Source organism: Acipenser ruthenus, chromosome 9 (genome assembly GCF_902713425.1).
Source record: "Acipenser ruthenus chromosome 9, fAciRut3.2 maternal haplotype, whole genome shotgun sequence".
Lineage (NCBI taxonomy): Eukaryota > Metazoa > Chordata > Actinopteri > Acipenseriformes > Acipenseridae > Acipenser > Acipenser ruthenus.
In genome coordinates, this window is record NC_081197.1 from 14935442 (window position 1) to 14955177 (window position 19736).

The following is a 19736-nucleotide window of genomic DNA, read 5'->3' on the forward strand; positions in this document are numbered from 1 at the left end:
CAGTGCATACTGTTTCACCCCCCACTTCTGTGTGTCTATTGTTAATGTAAATCCAATTTATTTATTTATTTATTTATTTAAAATATTGATTTATTCTACTATGTGTGTGCACCACCTAGTGGCTGGTCGGGTAAATGTAAATCAATGTTCTGTTGTATTTTGTTGCAAAAACTCTGAAATACAATTGGTTAGTGAAGTAGTTAAATGCATATTGATTTACATAATTGACAAATAATAAATTATTTAATCTATTACGGACCGTACAATACTTCTGATGCAAATATAGGGTGACCAGAGTTCCAAAGCTTAGAACCAGGATACATTGGTGAAACATAATTTTAAAACTATACATTTTTCTTTTTAAAAATACTTATTTTAATAAGGTGCTTTTATCACTATTACTGTTTTCACATTAAACTAACAGACTCTCTCGGATTGCTGCACAACCTCTGCAGCTTCCCTTTCCAATTCGTTGTCAGGTTAACCACATGTTGTAACAATAGTGTAGCTTTAGAAAGACACCAACTGCGGGGTCAACAATGAAGCAAGGACAAAATGGAATTGCTCTTTGAATCCTTTGTTGAGCCTCATTGAGGAAGCAGCTCTACAGTCACAAGCAACACACAGTGGCATCAAGGGGAGAGCACAAGCACACAAACATGGCTGGAGAGAGCATAGCCCACTACACGAACATTAAACAACATCAACAAACACAAACTCAACACAGAACACACACAACAGCAAAGACAAGGGTACATTAACTGCAATTAGCAATCATTAACACAAACCCCAAAACACGCCTGCAAACAACACTACCTCCCTGCTTCCCAGAATCCCTAAACAGCTGTTTACATGTGGGCGGGGCTTGCTTGGCTGCCAGGTCAGCCACATCTTCTGTGCAGTGAGTGCACTGTCTGACTCGCTAAAACAATACGTATTTCTATTTTTAGCTTTCATGTCTAGCATACTTTAATTTAGTATAGTGACCTATATGAAAAATATTATTCTAAACCATATTTTAATTCGATTGAAGAGTGTTTACCTAATTAACGTAAGGAGTGCTATCTTGAAACCAGGGCTTTTAGGTTTTGGGAGAAGATGTCGGGACACCGGGACGTGTGGTCAATCTATTCTAGAAATACTTTCCCACTTGCGTTGATGTCATATTCCTCCGATAGACAAGGACCAAGCAAAACACGAGACTGTTATGCGGTTCCATCCCAAAAATCGGGCCTGTGTCATACCTCCTCCTGTGGTTTCTCAGGCTGCTGTTGCAAAAAAAGTTGACATGATTTCATTCTTTTTTGTTTCATGTAGAAATAAAAAAAACAGTGATTAATTTTATTTAGGAATAAAAAAAAAAATGGACACATATTTTAAATGATGGATTTAACATTTATTCATAATATGATGTGATTTCAATCATTCATTGTATAATACGTTTACAATATATGCAGTCAAAAAAATGTTTAACAAATAAAAGGATAGTACGCAATGCTTTTTGTGTGTGTAACACTATGTCTGGAGTTTTGCTTTGTTTTCAGTACTTTTTTTATTACATTTGCTTCAACACAAACTGAAAACCTAGTTTCAGAAAGCTGCATGATATCTGTAGTTATGTAAGGCCAAATAGGAACTCAGATAGAAACATTTAGATATACCCTCCTGTATTTTAATATTAATTAGGTTATTTGCATTTGGAATGGAATTTCTCTGGCTTAAAGAAAACTACAGTACATGGGAACCCACACTACCCGAAAGGTACTACCAAAATAGTGTGAGAAAAAGGTGAGACTTATTTTTATTTTTCCATGGAGACAGTGAATGCAAATACAACTGTACAAATATCAGGGAAAATAAGCTATGCATTATTATTTAGTTTTTAAAGAAAACAAACGTACAATACTTAAAAACCATAAAACTGACTGGTGGTAATAAAGAGGCCCAGAGGAGGTCCTCATGGTGAGATGGCCTCAATGGTGGAGTCTACTGCATGTTTCTATCTGATGAAGAATACCATTTATTGATGACTGTGGTCTTTTGATATACTTTTCTACTAGCAATGGTCCCAGAAATATAACGTTTCTTCTCTCTTGTTTCAGGCCTTTTGAGCAACTGCGATGGACAGCTGAAAGCTGAAGTTGCACAGATGGCAGCATATTATGAGCATTGTTTGCAGCTGGGCAACAAAGCTATTTATCACTTGGAAGCATTTGTTACCAAATGTATGGCTATTTATAAGAAATTGATGTAGGATGACCTTGAAGCCATGATGTTCTGAAATGTACTGTTTGAACAACATAAATACACAAACAAAAAATAATAACATCTATTAATCTTCATATTCATTCTCTATTAAGCAGTTAGGATATTAGTCAGGGGGACAAACTGGGTATTGTACAGATAGATCACGCCTAAGGGGTAAGAAGACAATCTATTTTGCATTATTTTTCAACTGTATAGGATGTATGCTAGGCATGTTGGCATCTCGAAATATTTTATTTTATTACATTTTTCATGGGATATGATGAACAACTAAATTTGTCTGTTTTGCACCACAAGAATGTCTGTAAATATATTACTGGTATCTACAACCCAAACATCTTGGGGAAAATAAATAAATGTCCCTGTATTCATGTCCAGTATAATATTTTTACGTATATAATGCATTTGCTAATTATAAATGGCAAGTTTGCATTTACTGTATATATACACACATACAGTATGTTACACTAAATTGCCGATTTCAGACATTGATAAGGAGCTGCTTATCCTTACGCTGGGAAAGAAAATAGGGTAGGTAGGTAGGTAAAACTTTTTATTTTATTTTTTATTTCCTGAATAAGCAGTGTAAGCTGGTAAAAGTGGCAGGTGATAGTTTAGTTTACACTGTCATCTTGCTTCATTCTACCACCAGCTCCCCTTTCTCCACCTCACAGCTGTCTCAGTCTCATTTTGAGGGTGCATCTTCATTAATAAACTTTCTGCCTGCCTTGTTTTATGCTATAGGATACGAGTTACAATCTTTTCAAATTTGGTTCACGGTTTTCAATAATATCAGAGTTAGGGGTATTATGTATTGATTGATACATACACACGCGCATACATATGCATGAGGTTTAATTACGAGATAACATCCACATAAACACATTTTATGTATTTGTTTTTACTGTAAAGGTAGTGTATTTAATTCACATTGCCAGCACACACTCGCGCAAGTCTCTTGGCACTGGGTATTCAGTGGCTTGGCACTGTCGGCAGCAGTACCAGTGTGTTGTAAAGTGGTAGCAGGTGTATAGCAGGTGCAGTGCGGATACAGTAATTCCAAGAACACACAGAAAACAAAGTACAGGTGAAAATGATTGATTTAATGGTGTATAACACTATGTAACACAATTTTTGTTCCTGGGTAGTAAGTGTTATTTCCTAATTGCTTATGCCTCAAAAGTATAGAAAATGGCTATTATTCCCCACAAACTTTGCTTTTGTGACCAGGACAGTGATATTTTGAAATTTACCTATTTCCAATGAGAAAACGGGCGAATTTGTGTCTTTTCGTTCACATAAAGTCAGAAAAAAACAACATATGAATCCAAATTAACATGTATTTATACTAAAGTAATACAAAAATGACTACAAGAGATTTAGAAGTGAGTAGTTTTTCAAGATTTACGATTATACTGTAAATCACTTTCACGAATCAGCCCCCAAATGTAGTCTCCCATCATGTTCTCGTTATACTGTCCTTCATTGACAGTTCATCCAGGAGCCTCAAAGCCGTGCTGCTCCATAATGGTAACAAGTACCCGTCTCTTCCCCTGGCTCACTCGGTGCACCTCAAAGAGGATTACAACAGCATCAAGACCTTGCTGGACGCCTTGAAGTATGATGAGTACGGCTGGGACCCCCGGAAGGTGCTGATGCCACCACTGCACATCAAATTGGGCCTTATGAAACAATTTGTCAGAGCTCTAGATAAGGAGTCGGCAGCCTTCAAGTACCTTCAAGACTTCTTCCCTAAGCTGTCTGAGGCAAAGGTCAAAGCCGGTGTCTTCGTCGGACCACAGATAAAGAAGATCCTGGAGTGCAATGAATTCCCCAAGAAGCTCACTAGTAAGGAGAAAGCGGCTTGGAACAGCTTTGTCGCAGTGGTTCGGGGCTTCCTGGGCAATCACAAGGCCGAAAACTATGTGGAGCTGGTTGAGACTCTGGTGAAAAACTACGGCACAATGGGCTGTAGGATGTCCCTCAAAGTCCATATCCTTGATGCTCATCTTGATAAATTCAAGGAGAACATGGGAGCGTACTCGGAGGAGCAAGGCGAGCGCTTCCACCAGGATATACTGGACTTTGAACGCCGCTACCAAGGACAGTATAACGAGAACATGATGGGAGACTACATTTGGGGGCTGATTCGTGAAAGTGATTTACAGTATAATCGTAAATCTCGAAAAACTACTCACTTCTAAATCTTTTGTTGTCATTTTTGTATTACTTTAGTATAAATACATGTTAATTTGGATTCATATGTTGTTTTTTTCTGACTTTATGTGAATGAAAAGACACAAATTTGCCCGTTTTCTCATTGGAAATAGGTAAATTTCAAAATATCACTGTCCTGGTCACAAAAGCAAAGTTTGTGGGGAATAATAGCCGTTTTCTATACTTTTGAGGCATAAGCAATTAGGAAATAACACTTACTACCCAGGAACAAAAATTGTGTTACATAGTGTTATACAAAGGAACGGAGTGGTAGGAATTTCTGTCAATCAACTCACGGTACATTTTTTGTTTTTTTATTTTTTAAACGGAGGTTGGATCGTCAACTAAACTTAAAACCTGATTGGTTACTATGAATGTCAGTGATGAATCAAGAAAGCGATCGGATGTAATTTAATGATAGAAACATGGAAGTTTCTTTCTAACGCATTTACAATACATTAGACCAAATGCGAGAAATTAATAGTAAGTTTATTCAGGGACATATGGTCACGCTAACAAAAAGTGCCTAAATAAAGTGACGTTGGTCAGGTGTTACATTCGCAAGCTTGTGGTGATAATATTTTTAAAATATTTTAAAACGCTTGGAAGATTTTTTTTTCCTCCCTAAAGCTTTCAGTTGTTCCTTTATACATGGATAATGTTCGTTTTCCTATATAATAATACCATAATGTTTAGCTGTGTTGCAAAATTAATTAAGCAGCGTGTTGTTCAACAAGTTAATTAAGATATAAATCATATAGCAATGTGTACTATTCCAACTGCTAAATACAAATGTGGCGCTGCATATCTTTCTTTTAAATAATAATAATAATAATAATAATAATAATAATAATAATAATAATATCACAAAGCACTTTACATACATGGTGTGTGTGTGTGTGTGTGTGTGTGTGTGTGTGTGTGTGTGTGTGTGTGTGTGTGTGTGTGTGTGTGTGTGTGTGTGTGTGTGTGTGTGTTTTGTAATAGCGCTGCGAACAATGATGCTGCAGTTTGCACGGTGTGGTCAAATCTGACATGGAACAAAATGTGACACTACGGAACCGTATTATTCTTAATTTCCATGTGAAGCTTATTTTTTTCTGTCTTATAATTTTTTTTTAAGAATGTGAATAAATACACAAATACTAAATTTAGTTTACTTGTTATGTTATGCAAGTGCATTCATTCATTCATTGCCGTTTACAGGAATCATAGGTACTTCATTTTTATTGTTTCTTTCATTACGTTCATTCTTATTTCTAATGCAATGCTATGTTTTTATTCTCAGTTTAGGTCGCATTTACACACGTTTCTCAGAATAAACATAATGCAATTGTTTGAAAATCAAACCAGGTGATTTTTCCTCGTGCAGAAATCATTCTAGCAGTGATTTACTAATGATCTGAGAATGCTGATAATTCAACGGCGACGATTGGCTTGCTAAATACAACTTCAACTAAAACGCTTGAAGCCTCACAGTTTAAATACCCGCGCCTCTAAACCACAGACATATGGCTTGTTTTTTTTTTTTTTGTTGTAGTTGTATTTTGTTATACTATCGATGTTACGGAGAGGGCAGGCTATGCTGCCTTTCTTCTTATTGGCCTGGGTCTTGAAGCTCACACAAGCGCATGCTTTAGCTTATGATGTTCTGCAGGACCAAGCAGCTGCAAATTCTGCGGATCAACGGTGGCAGTCTTTTGATCATATGTTTGCTGAGACTGAATCTGATGCTGCAGACTATGGGCTTCTTGATTTCAGCCAGCATTATAGGTATGATGAGGATGCACTTGAACAGCCTATATTTTTCAGTCCAAATAGTGATGATTTCAATTCTGATCTGACCAAGAATGTTGTCCCATTTGTTGCTGACGAATACCCTATGGCTTCAGAATCTGAAGGCGATGTGGAACATGCACTCTTTACTGATTTGAGTAATGACCCTGATGTTGACTTCCCAGAAGTCCTTGCATATACTGATTGTTACTTCACCTAAAGAGAATGTGTCCAATACACTTGTGACAGAAATGGGTATAGGTGAACTTGGCAATGAAGAGTCTGACTCTGACAACTATACATCTGGTACCTACTCTGAAACCCTAGGCTATGATTTTGCCTTGTTTTTAGATCTTGAAAAGGAAGGTAATGATTCTTTGCCTCCTGGAGATGTAGTTAATGGTGACCTTCCTGGCATGCATGCTTCTTTTGACCGCTCTGTGCTTACTGATATAAATCAGGAGTTGTATGAAGCTCTTTCTCCAGCTTTCAAGATTACCAGTGCACGCAACTTTCCTAATCTCTCTGGAGGTCACATGTTGCCAAGTAGCATCTATGATGCCTCTATAGGACCCTACGGTGTCTTCAATCTACCTATTAAGAACTCAGGAATCCTTTCACACCATAGTACAGTGGCACCGGCAGATAAATCAACAAGTGAAGGAGGGCTGACCACCCTGGTTTCGGCAACTACATGCGGTGTCACAGACATGACCATCAAATTGTCTGGTGGAAGGTTGACAGACCTCAAAGTGCGAGGTAAGGGTTCTGCTTCACCTGGTATCTGTTTAATTTTGGAAGAGGCATGGTCATCAAGTCTCATTAACTACTTTCTTCACCCTTACCCCCCCTCACCCCAGTCGCCATTATACTTGTTGAAGTAAGCAAGATTGCTCGGAGATGCAGGTACAAGTTGTTGGAGAAAAAAGGAGTTGTCATCTTTACAACTGCCTTCAAAGGTTGCAATGTGAAAGCACGGGTAAGATTTAGATTCATAACTTAGTCTGGTGATACTATGCCTTAACACATGAACTTGTTGGCCTTTGTACAGTATAAATGAAAGTGAGGAAGTAAATGCCAGTGCACTGCTGTTAAACATTGTAAATAAATTCATTGTAAACTAATTCAATTTCTTAAATGTTAATCTCTTTTGGGGTAATTGTGTTTTATATTAGAACTAATACTATAGTCTAACTACAGAGCATCTACTTTAAACTCCATTGGTCTTTATTGAAACTATCTGTGCTGTGGTTGAAAGATGCAATCATACAGATGTTGGCTAGAACATTCCCATTCAACTTGACGTTTTACCTTTGCTTGCAGGGTGGGCAATATGTGTTGACCCTGATGTGGAGAAACAACTATGTGCATATGTCCTGTCCAGTTCCCACACCTGATAGACCTATTACAATCTGTGGTAAGAGTAGCATGACCATCACACTCCCAGCAGGACCAGTAGAAGCACTTCGTGTAAAAAGTGAGTTGTTTCTGCCTGCACTAAAATGACATCTTACTTTGGAATGTATGGGTGTATTTGCTTTACAATATAGCTTGTTACAACTCCTTACTTGTATTTGAAACTGGTACATGTAGGCTACTTTCAAGCAGTACATGGTCTTGAACATAAGGTCTATAGCACCCCTGTCCAAAAGTACAAGTATTGTGTTGTGGTCAATCATGAGTTCTGTGGGCAAGATGAAGTAAATTTTTTTTTTTTGCAAATGCTTGGTAGCAATTCTGAGTAATTGAACACAAGATTTATTCTAGTCTGTTTCCTTACACTGTTAATGTGAGTGGGTGTACCCATTGAAAAAGCTGTGCAATAGAGGAAGATCAGGAGATCTCACTAAATTTCTTCCAATTGTAGATAAATTCAACAAATGGGTATCCATTTACGAAGTTGCTGTTAAATGCAAATATCAACTGTTGCGTGATTCAGAGGGAAGGATCACTTTCACTACTTCCTACAATGGATGTCACGTGAGGAGATCGGTACGTGTATCCTGCTTTCCACCAGTATAGGAAACATTATGCTCTGTATACAGCCTGCATTGTAACCTAGGAAGAATGGACCAATACAGTATTTCACCTGTGTGCCCATACAAAATGATGGTGAAATATAAAATGGGTTTATTTTCATTCTTTAAATATTGCAACTAGAATAGCCTTCCTACCCGTAGGAACAGGATAATGTGAAGATTTTAAAACTCCAGAACAACGCCAGTGTTTCTGTTTTGTTTTCCCCTCCTCCTAGATGGATCGTTATTTCTATAACATCTACTATCAAATGGCTCCAGGGAAGCTAGGACAGGCACTCATGTCTTGTAGGACAGGAATTAATGTTACAGTCCCAACTGAAGAGTCCTTGCCATCAGTGTTTTGTGCCAAGTCTGGCATGATGATCAAATTGCCTAAGGGAAGTCTTAACGCAGTCAAAGTGAGAGGTGAGTAGCATCTATGTTCCTGTGATGGTAATTCTGATAATGTCACCCCTCCCTCCTTACCAATCTAGACCTGTGGAAAGTGACGTTGTAAACCATTCGCATCTTCTATTGCATACAGTGCTTGGCTTATTGGCTATAACTGGAGTAATGCATCATTTCTGAATTCTGTAACCATTAGAATTTCTAGTAGTCGCATGTATTATTTCCAAAACCGTAATCCTCCAGCAGTCCTTGTCTTGTATAATGTGTGTTATAAAAACTTCCTGTGCCATGAACTTTTCATGTAATTGCTTTTCTGCAGATGGGTCTGGCAAGACAATACCTGTGGATAGTGTTGCCAAGAACTGCAATTATCAACTCTTTCAAATGAAGACTGGACACATCATCTTGATTGCTTCCTTCCAAAGCTGTCAAATTGCATTTGTGGTAAGAATATTAAATCATTCCCCCCCCTTAAAGAGTAAGTAAGGGTGTTCTGAAAAATATAGCATTCTACATCCCACGTGTTGCTACAACTGTTTAAATAACATACCTGTAATCCGTGGCAGTTCTAGGCATAAGCATACTAAGCAATTGCTTAGGACCCCAAGCAGTTCAGGGGCAGAGGGGGAGAGGGGGGCCTTAATTCGGGTGGATTTTTTTTTAATTTATTTTAATCGCAACTTTTGAATTTTAGTCCTTTAGAAAAGAGCACTGATTCAGACCAGTTTACATGAACCAGTCAGAAAACAAATATCAATCAGCACTTAAATTCGAGACATTGGCGGTGTTTACATGCAAGTTAATTGCGCTACTATAGTGCATCCATGACGTGTCACGCGCAAATGACGCATGATTGTGATCGTTCCAAAAATGCACGGCAAAAAGTGTGCGACTTAATTGTCATTACACTTTGGCCTAATTAGTCCAATAAGCAGTACATTAATGCATTGTGCATTACCATGACATGTCTGGCATGCTAATCTTTATTTATTTGTTTTTTTTACTTGTTTGTTTTCACTTGCGTTTTCATAATTTAAACCCCCGTGCTTTTCTCCAGTCCAGTAGACTGCGCTCACGCCCTCCCTGGTTACAGTAAAGCGTGGGCGACAACTGGCTTGTTAACAACATGGCCCGGCGCAAATATAACCTCGTATCCCAGTTACATCCGACCATTACTTCTGGAAGAATAAAAGTAATCTATTCGGCAGCGACTGTTTAAATGTAGACTATTATATTTGTGCTTGAATACTGTGAAATTCATCCGCTGTAAACTTAACTGTTTGCTAGACAAAATATCTCTCTGATGTTTGGACATATGGAGTGACCTAGCAAGTGAATGGGAGAAATGTGTACTTCTGAATACTGCAGTACAGTTTATAGACAAAGTGCAGTAGATTTGTGAAACGAAAACCGCATCGTTTATTTTAAATAGCCTACGGTAACGTTATAAAATATCTGAAACTTGGCTGTGGGTTTTTTTTTTGTTTTGTTTTTAAATTCAGGGCCAAAATAATTCAGTAGGTGTTAAGCACCAACCGTCTCTTGGCCATTTCGCCAGTAGTAGGCCTATAACGACATGATACAAATATATATATGTATACAGCACTGTATATAAATAAATACATCTTGCATTGAGAACACCACTGGAATCGGAATAGTTAATTATGTAATACAGTTCATGTCCCGTCATGGTTTTGGTAAGTAGCATTATTCAAAACCATATCATTTGCGGTATTAAAATATAGTAAATCCACAAAACCAACGATATACATATTGTATATTTGACATTTTTATTTCTATTATGTGTAACACGGGCCATCGTTTAACCTTGAAAAAAATAATACAGTACCTGAAGCAGATATACGCGTTTATCATATGCACAACAAAGTGTGTTATAAAAAAAAAAAACGCAAATTGTTTTGAAAACTGTCCAAAATATTTAGTACCACTTGCCAATCTAAAACTTATGTCATGTAATCAACGTTTAATCGCGAACACCAGACTGATGTGCTTTGACAGTGCGTTCAATGCACACATGACTAATTTACATATTCAAATAGATACGTTAAATAAGCCCTGTTTTAAATGTCATATAAACAGTTGGGCGGTTACTGCAGTCTGTCTTTGGGATACAAAAGTACATATATAAAAACAAAAAAACCTAAAAGCCCAGTCTTTAACTCGTTTTATTTCCTGTGTGCGTTCGTGCCTGCAAATCGATATTTATTTTTCAGTGATCCGATTTAGTGTTTGTGTTAAAGTACTATTGGTTCATTGTAAAAATACAGAATGTATGGCCAATCAGGAACCGAAGTATTGCCATGCGGTCTAATTTGACAAGCTGTTCCGTCTGGTGTGAGTAAGTTTTTAGCTTTCAATGCAGTGAAATACGGATTGTTGGCTCAATACTAGTACATTACTAGCAAAGGGCTATCAAGATGAAATACCGTCAGATTAAAAACGCAAAAAATGTCTTGCGACTGAGCTCTCTCCAATTTCCCTGCCATCAGTGATCTGGGTGGTAACAAATGGGCATCCATCACACTGATAAGCGGTTTTTTTTTTTTTTTTTTTTAATTCGCACCAGCACTGTACGTTTGTCACCAAGAGTTTAAAAACGCCAATCTGTTTTCGTAATGAGGTCCGCTGTAGAGATGCGTGAATAGTTAACTTTTCGTTGCCCCCTTCTTTATTGTAATTCTATTATCAATAAAAATACATGATTTGCCATTTGGTATCATCACGGAATAGTCCTATGTCACTTGTGATTGAGGCTAGCACTGAGGCTTCGTTGATTTTAATTAATTGATAATTATAATAAAATGATTCCAACAACTAGAAACCTGTTTGAGGGACTATTTTTATCCAAAAGTAAATAGATTTTTCCCGTTACTGTAGCTTTTATGATTGTATCCATCACACACTCCAAGGCTTGTGCGTTTTGTTGTATTATGTTATTGTACAGACTGTTTGTTTTTATGGTTTCATTTTATTATGACCGTCTCAGATGGGGGTACGCGGTCTACTTTTACCCTCGGCTCTAATGTGATTTGGTACAATGAATAGCCTCGTGTATACTCGGCATGACTGACACATTTCCCAATATTTCCCCAAACGTTAGTGAGTATTGTGGATACACCTTGGTTGTATCTACAGCTTTACATTATTATTTTTTTGTTGTTGTTCAGAAACAAAAGGTCAGTAAACTCTGGCAACAAACAAAAATAAGAAATGGTAGTTGGTTCTGAGTCAATTATATTGATCCCTTCACTGAAGAGAAATGTCCCCTTAATTGATAGGGGGCCACATTGACCCTCTGTCTGAGTCCTGGAGCATACACTGGATGAATGTTCCGCTGACGCTTTTGACGCAGCACTCTTGGTGTGAAAAGCCCTTTATTGTAATCTACATACTTGAACATGCTGCTTACAGGATGTAAGTCGCATAGCAGGCGCATGCCGAGCTGACGTTTTTTGTTGTGATGCGCATCAGTGGGCTCTTGTGACCAACATCAAGCTACCATTCTGAGAAGCGCTTTGAAACCTACTTTTAAAGTTCTTGAAGTGTAAAGTTGTCTGGATGCTCACCATGAAAAGAGAAATTACAGGTATGTTATTTAAACAGTTGTAGCGACATTGCTGCATACTTCCAGCAAAGTACTTCAGTACAAGCAATAATGAATATGCAAATAACTACATTTCCTTAATTTTTTTCTTCTAATATTTGAATATAATTTTATAGTGGTAGCCAAGTGTTTGGTTGGTTCACTGATGCATAAGCTTAGATGGGCCAAATAGCCTCTCCTCCTTTGCATGTTCTTGTATGAACGTCAAATTTTAGTTTAGAAAGTTGCAATTGTCTAATGAATGCTTTTTAATACTTTTGCTGCTGTCTCATCCTTCTCCCCTTGTACATCTAGAATGGAAACTATGTCCTGGCCATTATCTATACAACTTATTCTGGAGACTTTGCATCAGTGCAGATAGAATGCCCTACCAGTGGAGAACCAACAAAACCCCCTCCCTCTACAAAACCCATTCCTCCAACTCCTGTCTGTGGAGCTTCCAGCATGATGGTGGAGCTGCCTGAGGGACCTCTGCAGCAAGTGAAGATAAGGAGTGAGGATTTATTTTATGTATGTATTTAAAACCAAGTGCCTTATGGTAATCTCATGGAAACTTGTCTACTTTGTAGATGACTCTCTAATGGGCTATGGGTAGCTGTCAAGGATGTCCCAAAGAACTGCAACCACACACTGATGAAGGAAAGAGGAAGAAACCTCTTCATAACCTCCTACAAGGCCTGTCATGTGTGGATACTGGTAATGACTAACCCCAATTGATCTGGGAAATTAGATATAAATAAGTAGGGCCCATAATATTGGGTTCCATGTTCTGTGCATATTTAATAAAGAAAGGCATTAAGATTATGGAGGCTTTTTAATGGTCAACTTGTCTTTTAGATTTTATTTAAGCATCCAGATCTGCTGTAATGCCAATGAAAGAATAATCAATGCTGGGTGATTTTGACGTCATAGTTATGATTCACAGTTTGGTACAATGCATCAGATTGATTCTGGTGGTGTAACCTGCAATATCGGGCCTTCTAAATTCTGCCTAATTATGCTAGTTCCTGTTTGCTTGACTCTGTGACTTGGTTGGTGTATGCCAAGTGTTCCTCTCCTTGCTCTAGACTAAAAACTGTCTTGAATATACGCTACATGAGGATGGGAAGTGCATTTTTTTATTTTTTTTTATTTTTTTTCAGGATGGAAATTACATCTTGACCTTGCTCTACACAACCACTGCTGGTAAACGAGGGTATGTGCACATGAGATGTCCAACAATAGCCCTTACAACCACTAATACGAAGCTAACAAAGACTACCAGAACCAGTGCTGGGGAATCAAACAGGAGAGCTAGAAGAAATGCTGGGGATGAAACCCAAGACCATGCGTTGTCTCTGCGGGGATGCAACCAGGACGACGCGCAGGGGCTCTGGGGATGCAACCAAGACGACGCGCAGGGGCTCTGGGGATGCAACCAGGACGACGAGAAGAGGCTCTGGGGATGCAACCAAGACGACACGCGCTCCTGGGGATGCAACCAGGACAACATGAAGGGGCTCTGGGGATGCAACCAGGACGACACGAAGGGGCTCTGGGGATGCAACCAGGACGACACGAAGGGGCTCTGGGGATACAACCAGGACGACGCACAGAGGCTCTGGGGATGCAACCAGGACGACGAGAAGAGGCTCTGGGGATGCAACCAAGACGACACGCGCTCCTGGGGATGCAACCAGGACAACACGAAGGGGCTCTGGGGATGCAACCAGGACGACACTAAGGGGCTCTGGGGATACAACCAGGACGACGCGCAGGGGCTCTGGGGATGCAACCAGGACGACGAGAAGAGGTTCTGGGGATGCAACCAGGACGACACGCAGGAGCTCTGGGGATGCAACCAGGACGACGAGAAGAGGCTCTGGGGATGCAACCAGGACGACGCGCAGGGGCTCTGGGGATGCAACCAGGACGACGAGAAGAGGCTCTGGGGATGCAACCAGAACGACGAGAAGAGGCTCTGGGGATGCAACCAGGACGACACACACTCCTGGGAATGCAACCAGGACAACACGAAGGGGCTCTGGGGATGCAACCAGGACAACACGAAGGGGCTCTGGGGATGCAACCAGGACGACGAGAAGAGGTTCTGGGGATGCAACCAGGACAACACGAAGGGGCTCTGGGGATGCAACCAGGACAACACGAAGGGGCTCTGGGGATGCAACCAGGATGACGAGAAGAGGCTCTGGGGATGCAACCTGGACAACACGAAGAGGCTCTGGGGATGCAACCAGAACAACACGAAGGGGCTCTGGGGATGCAACCAGGACGACGCGCAGGGGTTCTGAGGATGCAACCAGGACGACGAGAAGAGGCTCTGGGGATGCAACCAGGACTCCTAGAACCCTCACTAGGAAGCCAACTGAGAAGACTGAAACCAGTGCTGCGGAGGTAACAAAGGCCCCTACATCTGTTGTCTGCAGAGCTTCTAGTATGGTGTTGGAGCTGCCTAAGGAACCTCTAAAACGTGTCCTGTTTCTAGGTGAGCTAAACTTTTGGTAGATATTGGAGAGGCATAATGTCTGACACCTAGGGGTCCTTATTGCAACCTTCCCTCTTTCTTTGTAGATAAATCCAACCAGTGGGTAGCTGTCATTGATGCTCCTGAGTACTGCAACTACACCTTGTCTCAGGGAATCGGAAGGAACTTCTTCATAACGCCCTACACAGCCTGTGATGTCAGGATACTGGTAATCCTTTTGATCAGATATCCAGCATCTTGTGTGATGCGAATTAAAAGCATGACAATCCATTGGGTATACTATAATAATGTTTTCTTTGTTGTAGAATAAAAACTATGTTTTGAAGCTATGGTATCTGACAACTGGTGGAGAAAAAGGGTATGTGCTGATGAAATGTCCCACTAGTGCTGGAGAACCAACAATATCGCCACTCCCTCCCTTTGGGGTGTCTGTCATCTGCAGTGATACTTGCATGACAGTGGAGCTTCCTGGGGGACTTCTAGAAGATATCCAATTAATGGGTGAGTGAGATTGTTACTTGGTCATTTGGATGCTTGAAATGGGGAAACATGCTCCTAAAATGTGGCATTTGTTGTAGATGAATCCAATAACTTGGTAGCTGTTGCCAGTGCTCCCAAGACTTGTGGCTACAGTTTGGTGAGAGGGAACGACAAGAACATCTTGACTGCCCCCTACAATGCCTGTAATGTCAAGATACTGGTAAGCTGAGGGCAATTGCAGATTTCATACCCATTTGTATTACAAGTGATCAAAATCCTGTCAATGATCCATTTCTGTTTGTAGAACAACTTCTATATCCTGAGAGTCCTTTACACCACTCTTACTGGGCAGCATGGAGATATACATGCCAAGTGTCCTGTTCCTGGTCTAGTACCACGTGAGGGTAAGTTTTTATTCCCGGGACAGTTCTTTAAGCCATTCCTAATGCAGGAGTGCTATGCTGTTGCTGCACCATTTTGCATTGACTTGACTACAATATGTGCCTCCTTGTAAATTGAGGATTTACCTACCAGAGATATCACAACCTAAACTACAGGGTCTCCCCTATACAACAAACCTTTTAAGTTTAATGTTTTGCAGGTTGCAAGATACCAAGAAGTCAGCAGGTTGCTTGTGGTCCACCTAATGCTGATCCACAACTGTGTGTGGCCAATGGATGTTGTGTGGATGCAACAACTTCCCAGTGTTACTATCCTTTGGATGGTATGGCTTGGTTTTACTTTGATATAGCACTGCTCATCTAATGAGCAGGACAATGGTCCTTCAACTAAACAGATTTCCTACAAGTTTCACTATTGCATGTTTTTTGTATTTAATATAGCCTTTTCTCTGCTTCTACTTTTTCAGCATGCACAGCAGATGGGCATTTTGTATTTGCAGTTTACCGCACCTCAACCAAGCCTGAAATAGATCCTGGTAGTCTAGTAATTTCAGGAAACCAATCCTGTGCCCCTGTAATCTGTACTCCAGACTTTGCTATCTTCAAATTCCCAGTGACTGGCTGTGGGACACATGTCTTTGTAAGTTAATTCTCCTATGGGTATTGCAATTTTGACACTGCTTTTGTTACTACAAACGTAGTATTAGGACTTTGGGGCATTGCAGTCCATATTTTATAGCCAGATGTTTAAGGGGTGGTGTGATAATCTGATGGAATACCAGTGGTTTTGGGCTGACCCATTTGATTGCAATAATTAATCGGCTACATTGTTCTCACCTCCACGCTTTCTTGTGCAGATGGTGGCAGAGACTACAATCTATCTTGCTGAAGTTCATGGCATGGTTCGAGGGACCGGGCAGGTGTATGGAGAAATTACCAGAGACAGCTCTTACCGGTAATATCTTTTACAGTGGCTGGGAACAGGCAGCCAGCTAACCCTCTTGCTGAAAAGGAACCTTATTTTGCAGCATACATTGCTGGTTGCACTGAAATGGGGAACTCTGTGCTAATGGTCAACTAAACTGATTTTTTGTCTTTACTGTCTCCTCTCTGCACTGCAGCCTCCAGGTGGAATGTCGCTATTCTAAAGGAAGTTTGGCCAGCACTGGTTACTTGGTGGTGAACCCACCGCCTCCATCAGCCACCTTGGCTTTTGGCTCACTTGGGGTTAGGTTAAGGATTGCCACAGGTAATTGAACTAAATTCTTGCTGCTCTTGCATTTTATTTTATAAATGTTGAGAAAAGGTTATGGTATACATGATGTGACAATGGTAATGTCTTTTGGTATAACGTCTCCCATTTAATCTTGTGGAACTAGGCCTATGTTGAGCATCAGTCCCATGACTGCCAGATGTGGATCTGGCTGTGGTGTCTCTTTTTCTTTCAATGGGTTGTGTTGACACTGAAGTACATGCAATACCTGGAGTCCTGGTTATTCTACCGCACTTATCTCTCTTACAGATGCCAGCTACACAACTTTCCACCCACTGTCCCATCTGCCCCTGAGCTTCTTACTTGGAAGCAAGGTGTATCTGGAAGTGCAGCTTATGAACCCTCCTGACCCCAATGTAGTTCTGCTGGTCCACTACTGCATCGCCTATCCCCAGTCCTCTCAAGCTGCCTGGGTGATCCTCTATGAAGGGTGAGTATCCTGCATCATTGATGGTGTTAATCCTGATTTTCTCCATTGTGACAAAGCAACATTTCTAGGGCTTTGTCCAACAGCATCTGCCAGATTATGACCAGTAACCAAATTGCTGACCTTTTTTCTCTTTCCTTCTGAACTCAACCCTTCAGACACTTACCCACTCACCAGCTACACCATAACGTTTTGTATTTGAGATGTTCATGTAGGATTGTAATTTTAGCAACATCTTAAGTGAATGGCCCATTTAACCAGAGATTAAAAGATGGAAATCTTTTTTTTGCAAGTTGCTGTGACAAATGCCAGCTTTTTAGGTTGTCGCAGATAATCAAAGTTATAATATGGCTGTCATTTAACTTAAATCCTCCCAGTTGGCAAGTGTCTGACTCCTCCATTCTGAAATACCTACCCCACAGTTGTCCAAACATCCTGGATTACAGCAGTGCTGCTGGCCTCCATGTCGAATACGATAACATGCCTGTATCCAAGCACACTCGACGCTTTGAAATACAAAGCTTCCAGTTCCTGGACTACAAGACCAAGCAGCATTTGGATGAGGATGTGAGTATCTTTGGTTTTTTTTTTTTGGTCTAATTTTATACTCAAGCTTGCCTCCAAATGCTGAGTCACAAATAGTATATTTTAGACTTGCAGATCTACAGTTGCTCTATCTAACTTTTTTATTATTTTTTTTACTATTTAGATCTATTTTATGTGTTCAACTGAAGTGTGTTCCCCAAAACGCAGTGTTTGTAATGAAGGATGCTTTGATGGGAGAGGTATGTTCCATTTTAGGTCAAGCCTTCATTGTTGCAGCATGAAGTCTTCCATCGTATGCATTTCAGAGACTTTCCCTGAAGTATTTAAATTCTGCTCCCCTGGTTAACTAATTTGGACAATAGTTATACCACTTGATAAAATGCTGTTTTAGTTATTCCAGATGACTCCTTCCACAGATATGCCTGTTCCAGTAGATCTTGGTGTGGGAGGGCGCTGTGCAGGAAAGCCTTGTCCTGGGAATGTAGTCAAGCGAGCTGCTCATGGTGAAGGAACCTTCATTTTGGATGAGAATGTGCCACATGAACAAACGGGTAAGTGATTTCTGAGATGGTGTGTTAAAGCAGTACTAATCCTTTCACGTATCGTTCCCTTAAAGATGGAGATTATCTTGTTTTTGGCTTGGGCCAAAGTTCAAAAGCAACTCCAAATTGACTGGTATCTAGGTCTGGGTAAAGTGCCTGACGCCTCATTTGAGCACCCAAATGTCTTGCTTGCCACCAAATCTATCTTTTTCTTCCTCTTGCAGAGAAGCAATGGACGCACTTCCATGGTCTCCTGGGGCTGCTTGGTTTGCTGGTCCCGGTATCTGTTGTAATACTCTTCCTCAAGAAATGGGTTGTCTGGAAATTGTCAGATCCTGGAGAAGCAGTCTAACTTGAATAAACATAACTTGTTTGAAATTCTGTCTTGTGTTATTCACGGGGGCGGGGCCCATTGACAATCGAGTAGAATTGGAGAAACTTCACTATTCACTTCCTGAGGGGCCATTCATTAATTGTAAACTGCTTTTGTACAGTTCATGTACTTGCTGGAATACCAGAAACTTTGGCTTGCTATGCAATTCAGCAGTGTCATATGGTGAAATCATCTGTATATGGGCACCTTCAACTGGAGTGTGGGGTTTCTCAGGTCTGTTTTGGGTGTTGGTGAATTTGTCAAAAGGAACAATGACCTGACACTTTCTGGCTACTTCATATACCTGTGTCTTTAAGTTAACAAAGTTATTCTAGTAAAAGTTTGTCAAAACAAGATGGTGGCATACACATGTAGTACACTCCACGGTGTGACACCAGATGGTGTAGAAAGGGGCAAAGCTCATCTTGACACTGGTGTGGTGTCGGGTTAATAAACTTGCACTCAATGACAGGAATGTTGAGACGGGCGCTGTGCTGCTGAAGACTGTAAAGAACAGAAGTTGTGGCTGTTGAACTGTACCAGTTTAGCGCCTGCACAGTGGCGCTTGAGTAGTGACCTGAAGCAGACTGCCGGAGTTGCAGGATTGTCTACAACGTGCACCGGTTCACTTACTGGTAGTGGTACTACATTCATCTGCAGTAGATGAGATTTCAACTACGAACTACTGGTCTGTCTGCCGAGGCCTGCGTTTCCAAAAAATGTAGCCATCGGCGGAATTTGGTGTAGACTGAAGTATCCATGTCGACTGCTCTGCAGCTCCTCCTTTTATAATGAATCTCTTAAATCCTGTTTATTTTGAAATGGTAAAAGCTTTGTAGCTCTCTTTAGCCCATTTTCTGTCTTTTGTTTAATGCTTGCATTCTGATACGTATTCGAGTG

General features: G+C 40.3%; 2 protein-coding genes across 3 annotated transcripts; both read left to right on the top strand.

Moving 5' to 3' along the window:
• Nucleotides 1-5977: 5977 nt before the first annotated feature.
• LOC131737979 (uncharacterized) lies at nucleotides 5978-14600 on the top strand. Of its 2 annotated transcripts, XM_059030487.1 has the most exons (9): nucleotides 5978-6255; nucleotides 6887-7017; nucleotides 7119-7237; nucleotides 7582-7735; nucleotides 8126-8250; nucleotides 8513-8702; nucleotides 9004-9128; nucleotides 12604-12819; nucleotides 13452-14600. In XM_059030487.1, exons 1-9 carry the CDS (start codon nucleotides 6044-6046, stop codon nucleotides 14598-14600), a joined length of 2421 nt encoding a protein of 806 aa, XP_058886470.1. In that variant the 5' UTR covers nucleotides 5978-6043. The 2 variants fall into 2 exon arrangements, with proteins under 2 accessions (XP_058886470.1, XP_058886469.1); XM_059030486.1 differs by having other exon boundaries at nucleotides 6173-7017.
• Nucleotides 14483-18841, top strand: LOC117406243 (zona pellucida sperm-binding protein 4-like). The gene is made up of 14 exons (XM_034923252.2): nucleotides 14483-14794; nucleotides 14881-15002; nucleotides 15100-15295; nucleotides 15373-15494; nucleotides 15579-15678; nucleotides 15876-15998; nucleotides 16143-16315; nucleotides 16533-16630; nucleotides 16797-16924; nucleotides 17198-17378; nucleotides 17798-17942; nucleotides 18085-18160; nucleotides 18338-18472; nucleotides 18688-18841. The coding sequence occupies exons 1-14, from the start codon at nucleotides 14746-14748 to the stop codon at nucleotides 18813-18815; spliced, it is 1776 nt and encodes a 591-aa protein (XP_034779143.2). The 5' UTR covers nucleotides 14483-14745; the 3' UTR covers nucleotides 18816-18841.
• The last annotated feature ends 895 nt before the right edge of the window (nucleotides 18842-19736 follow it).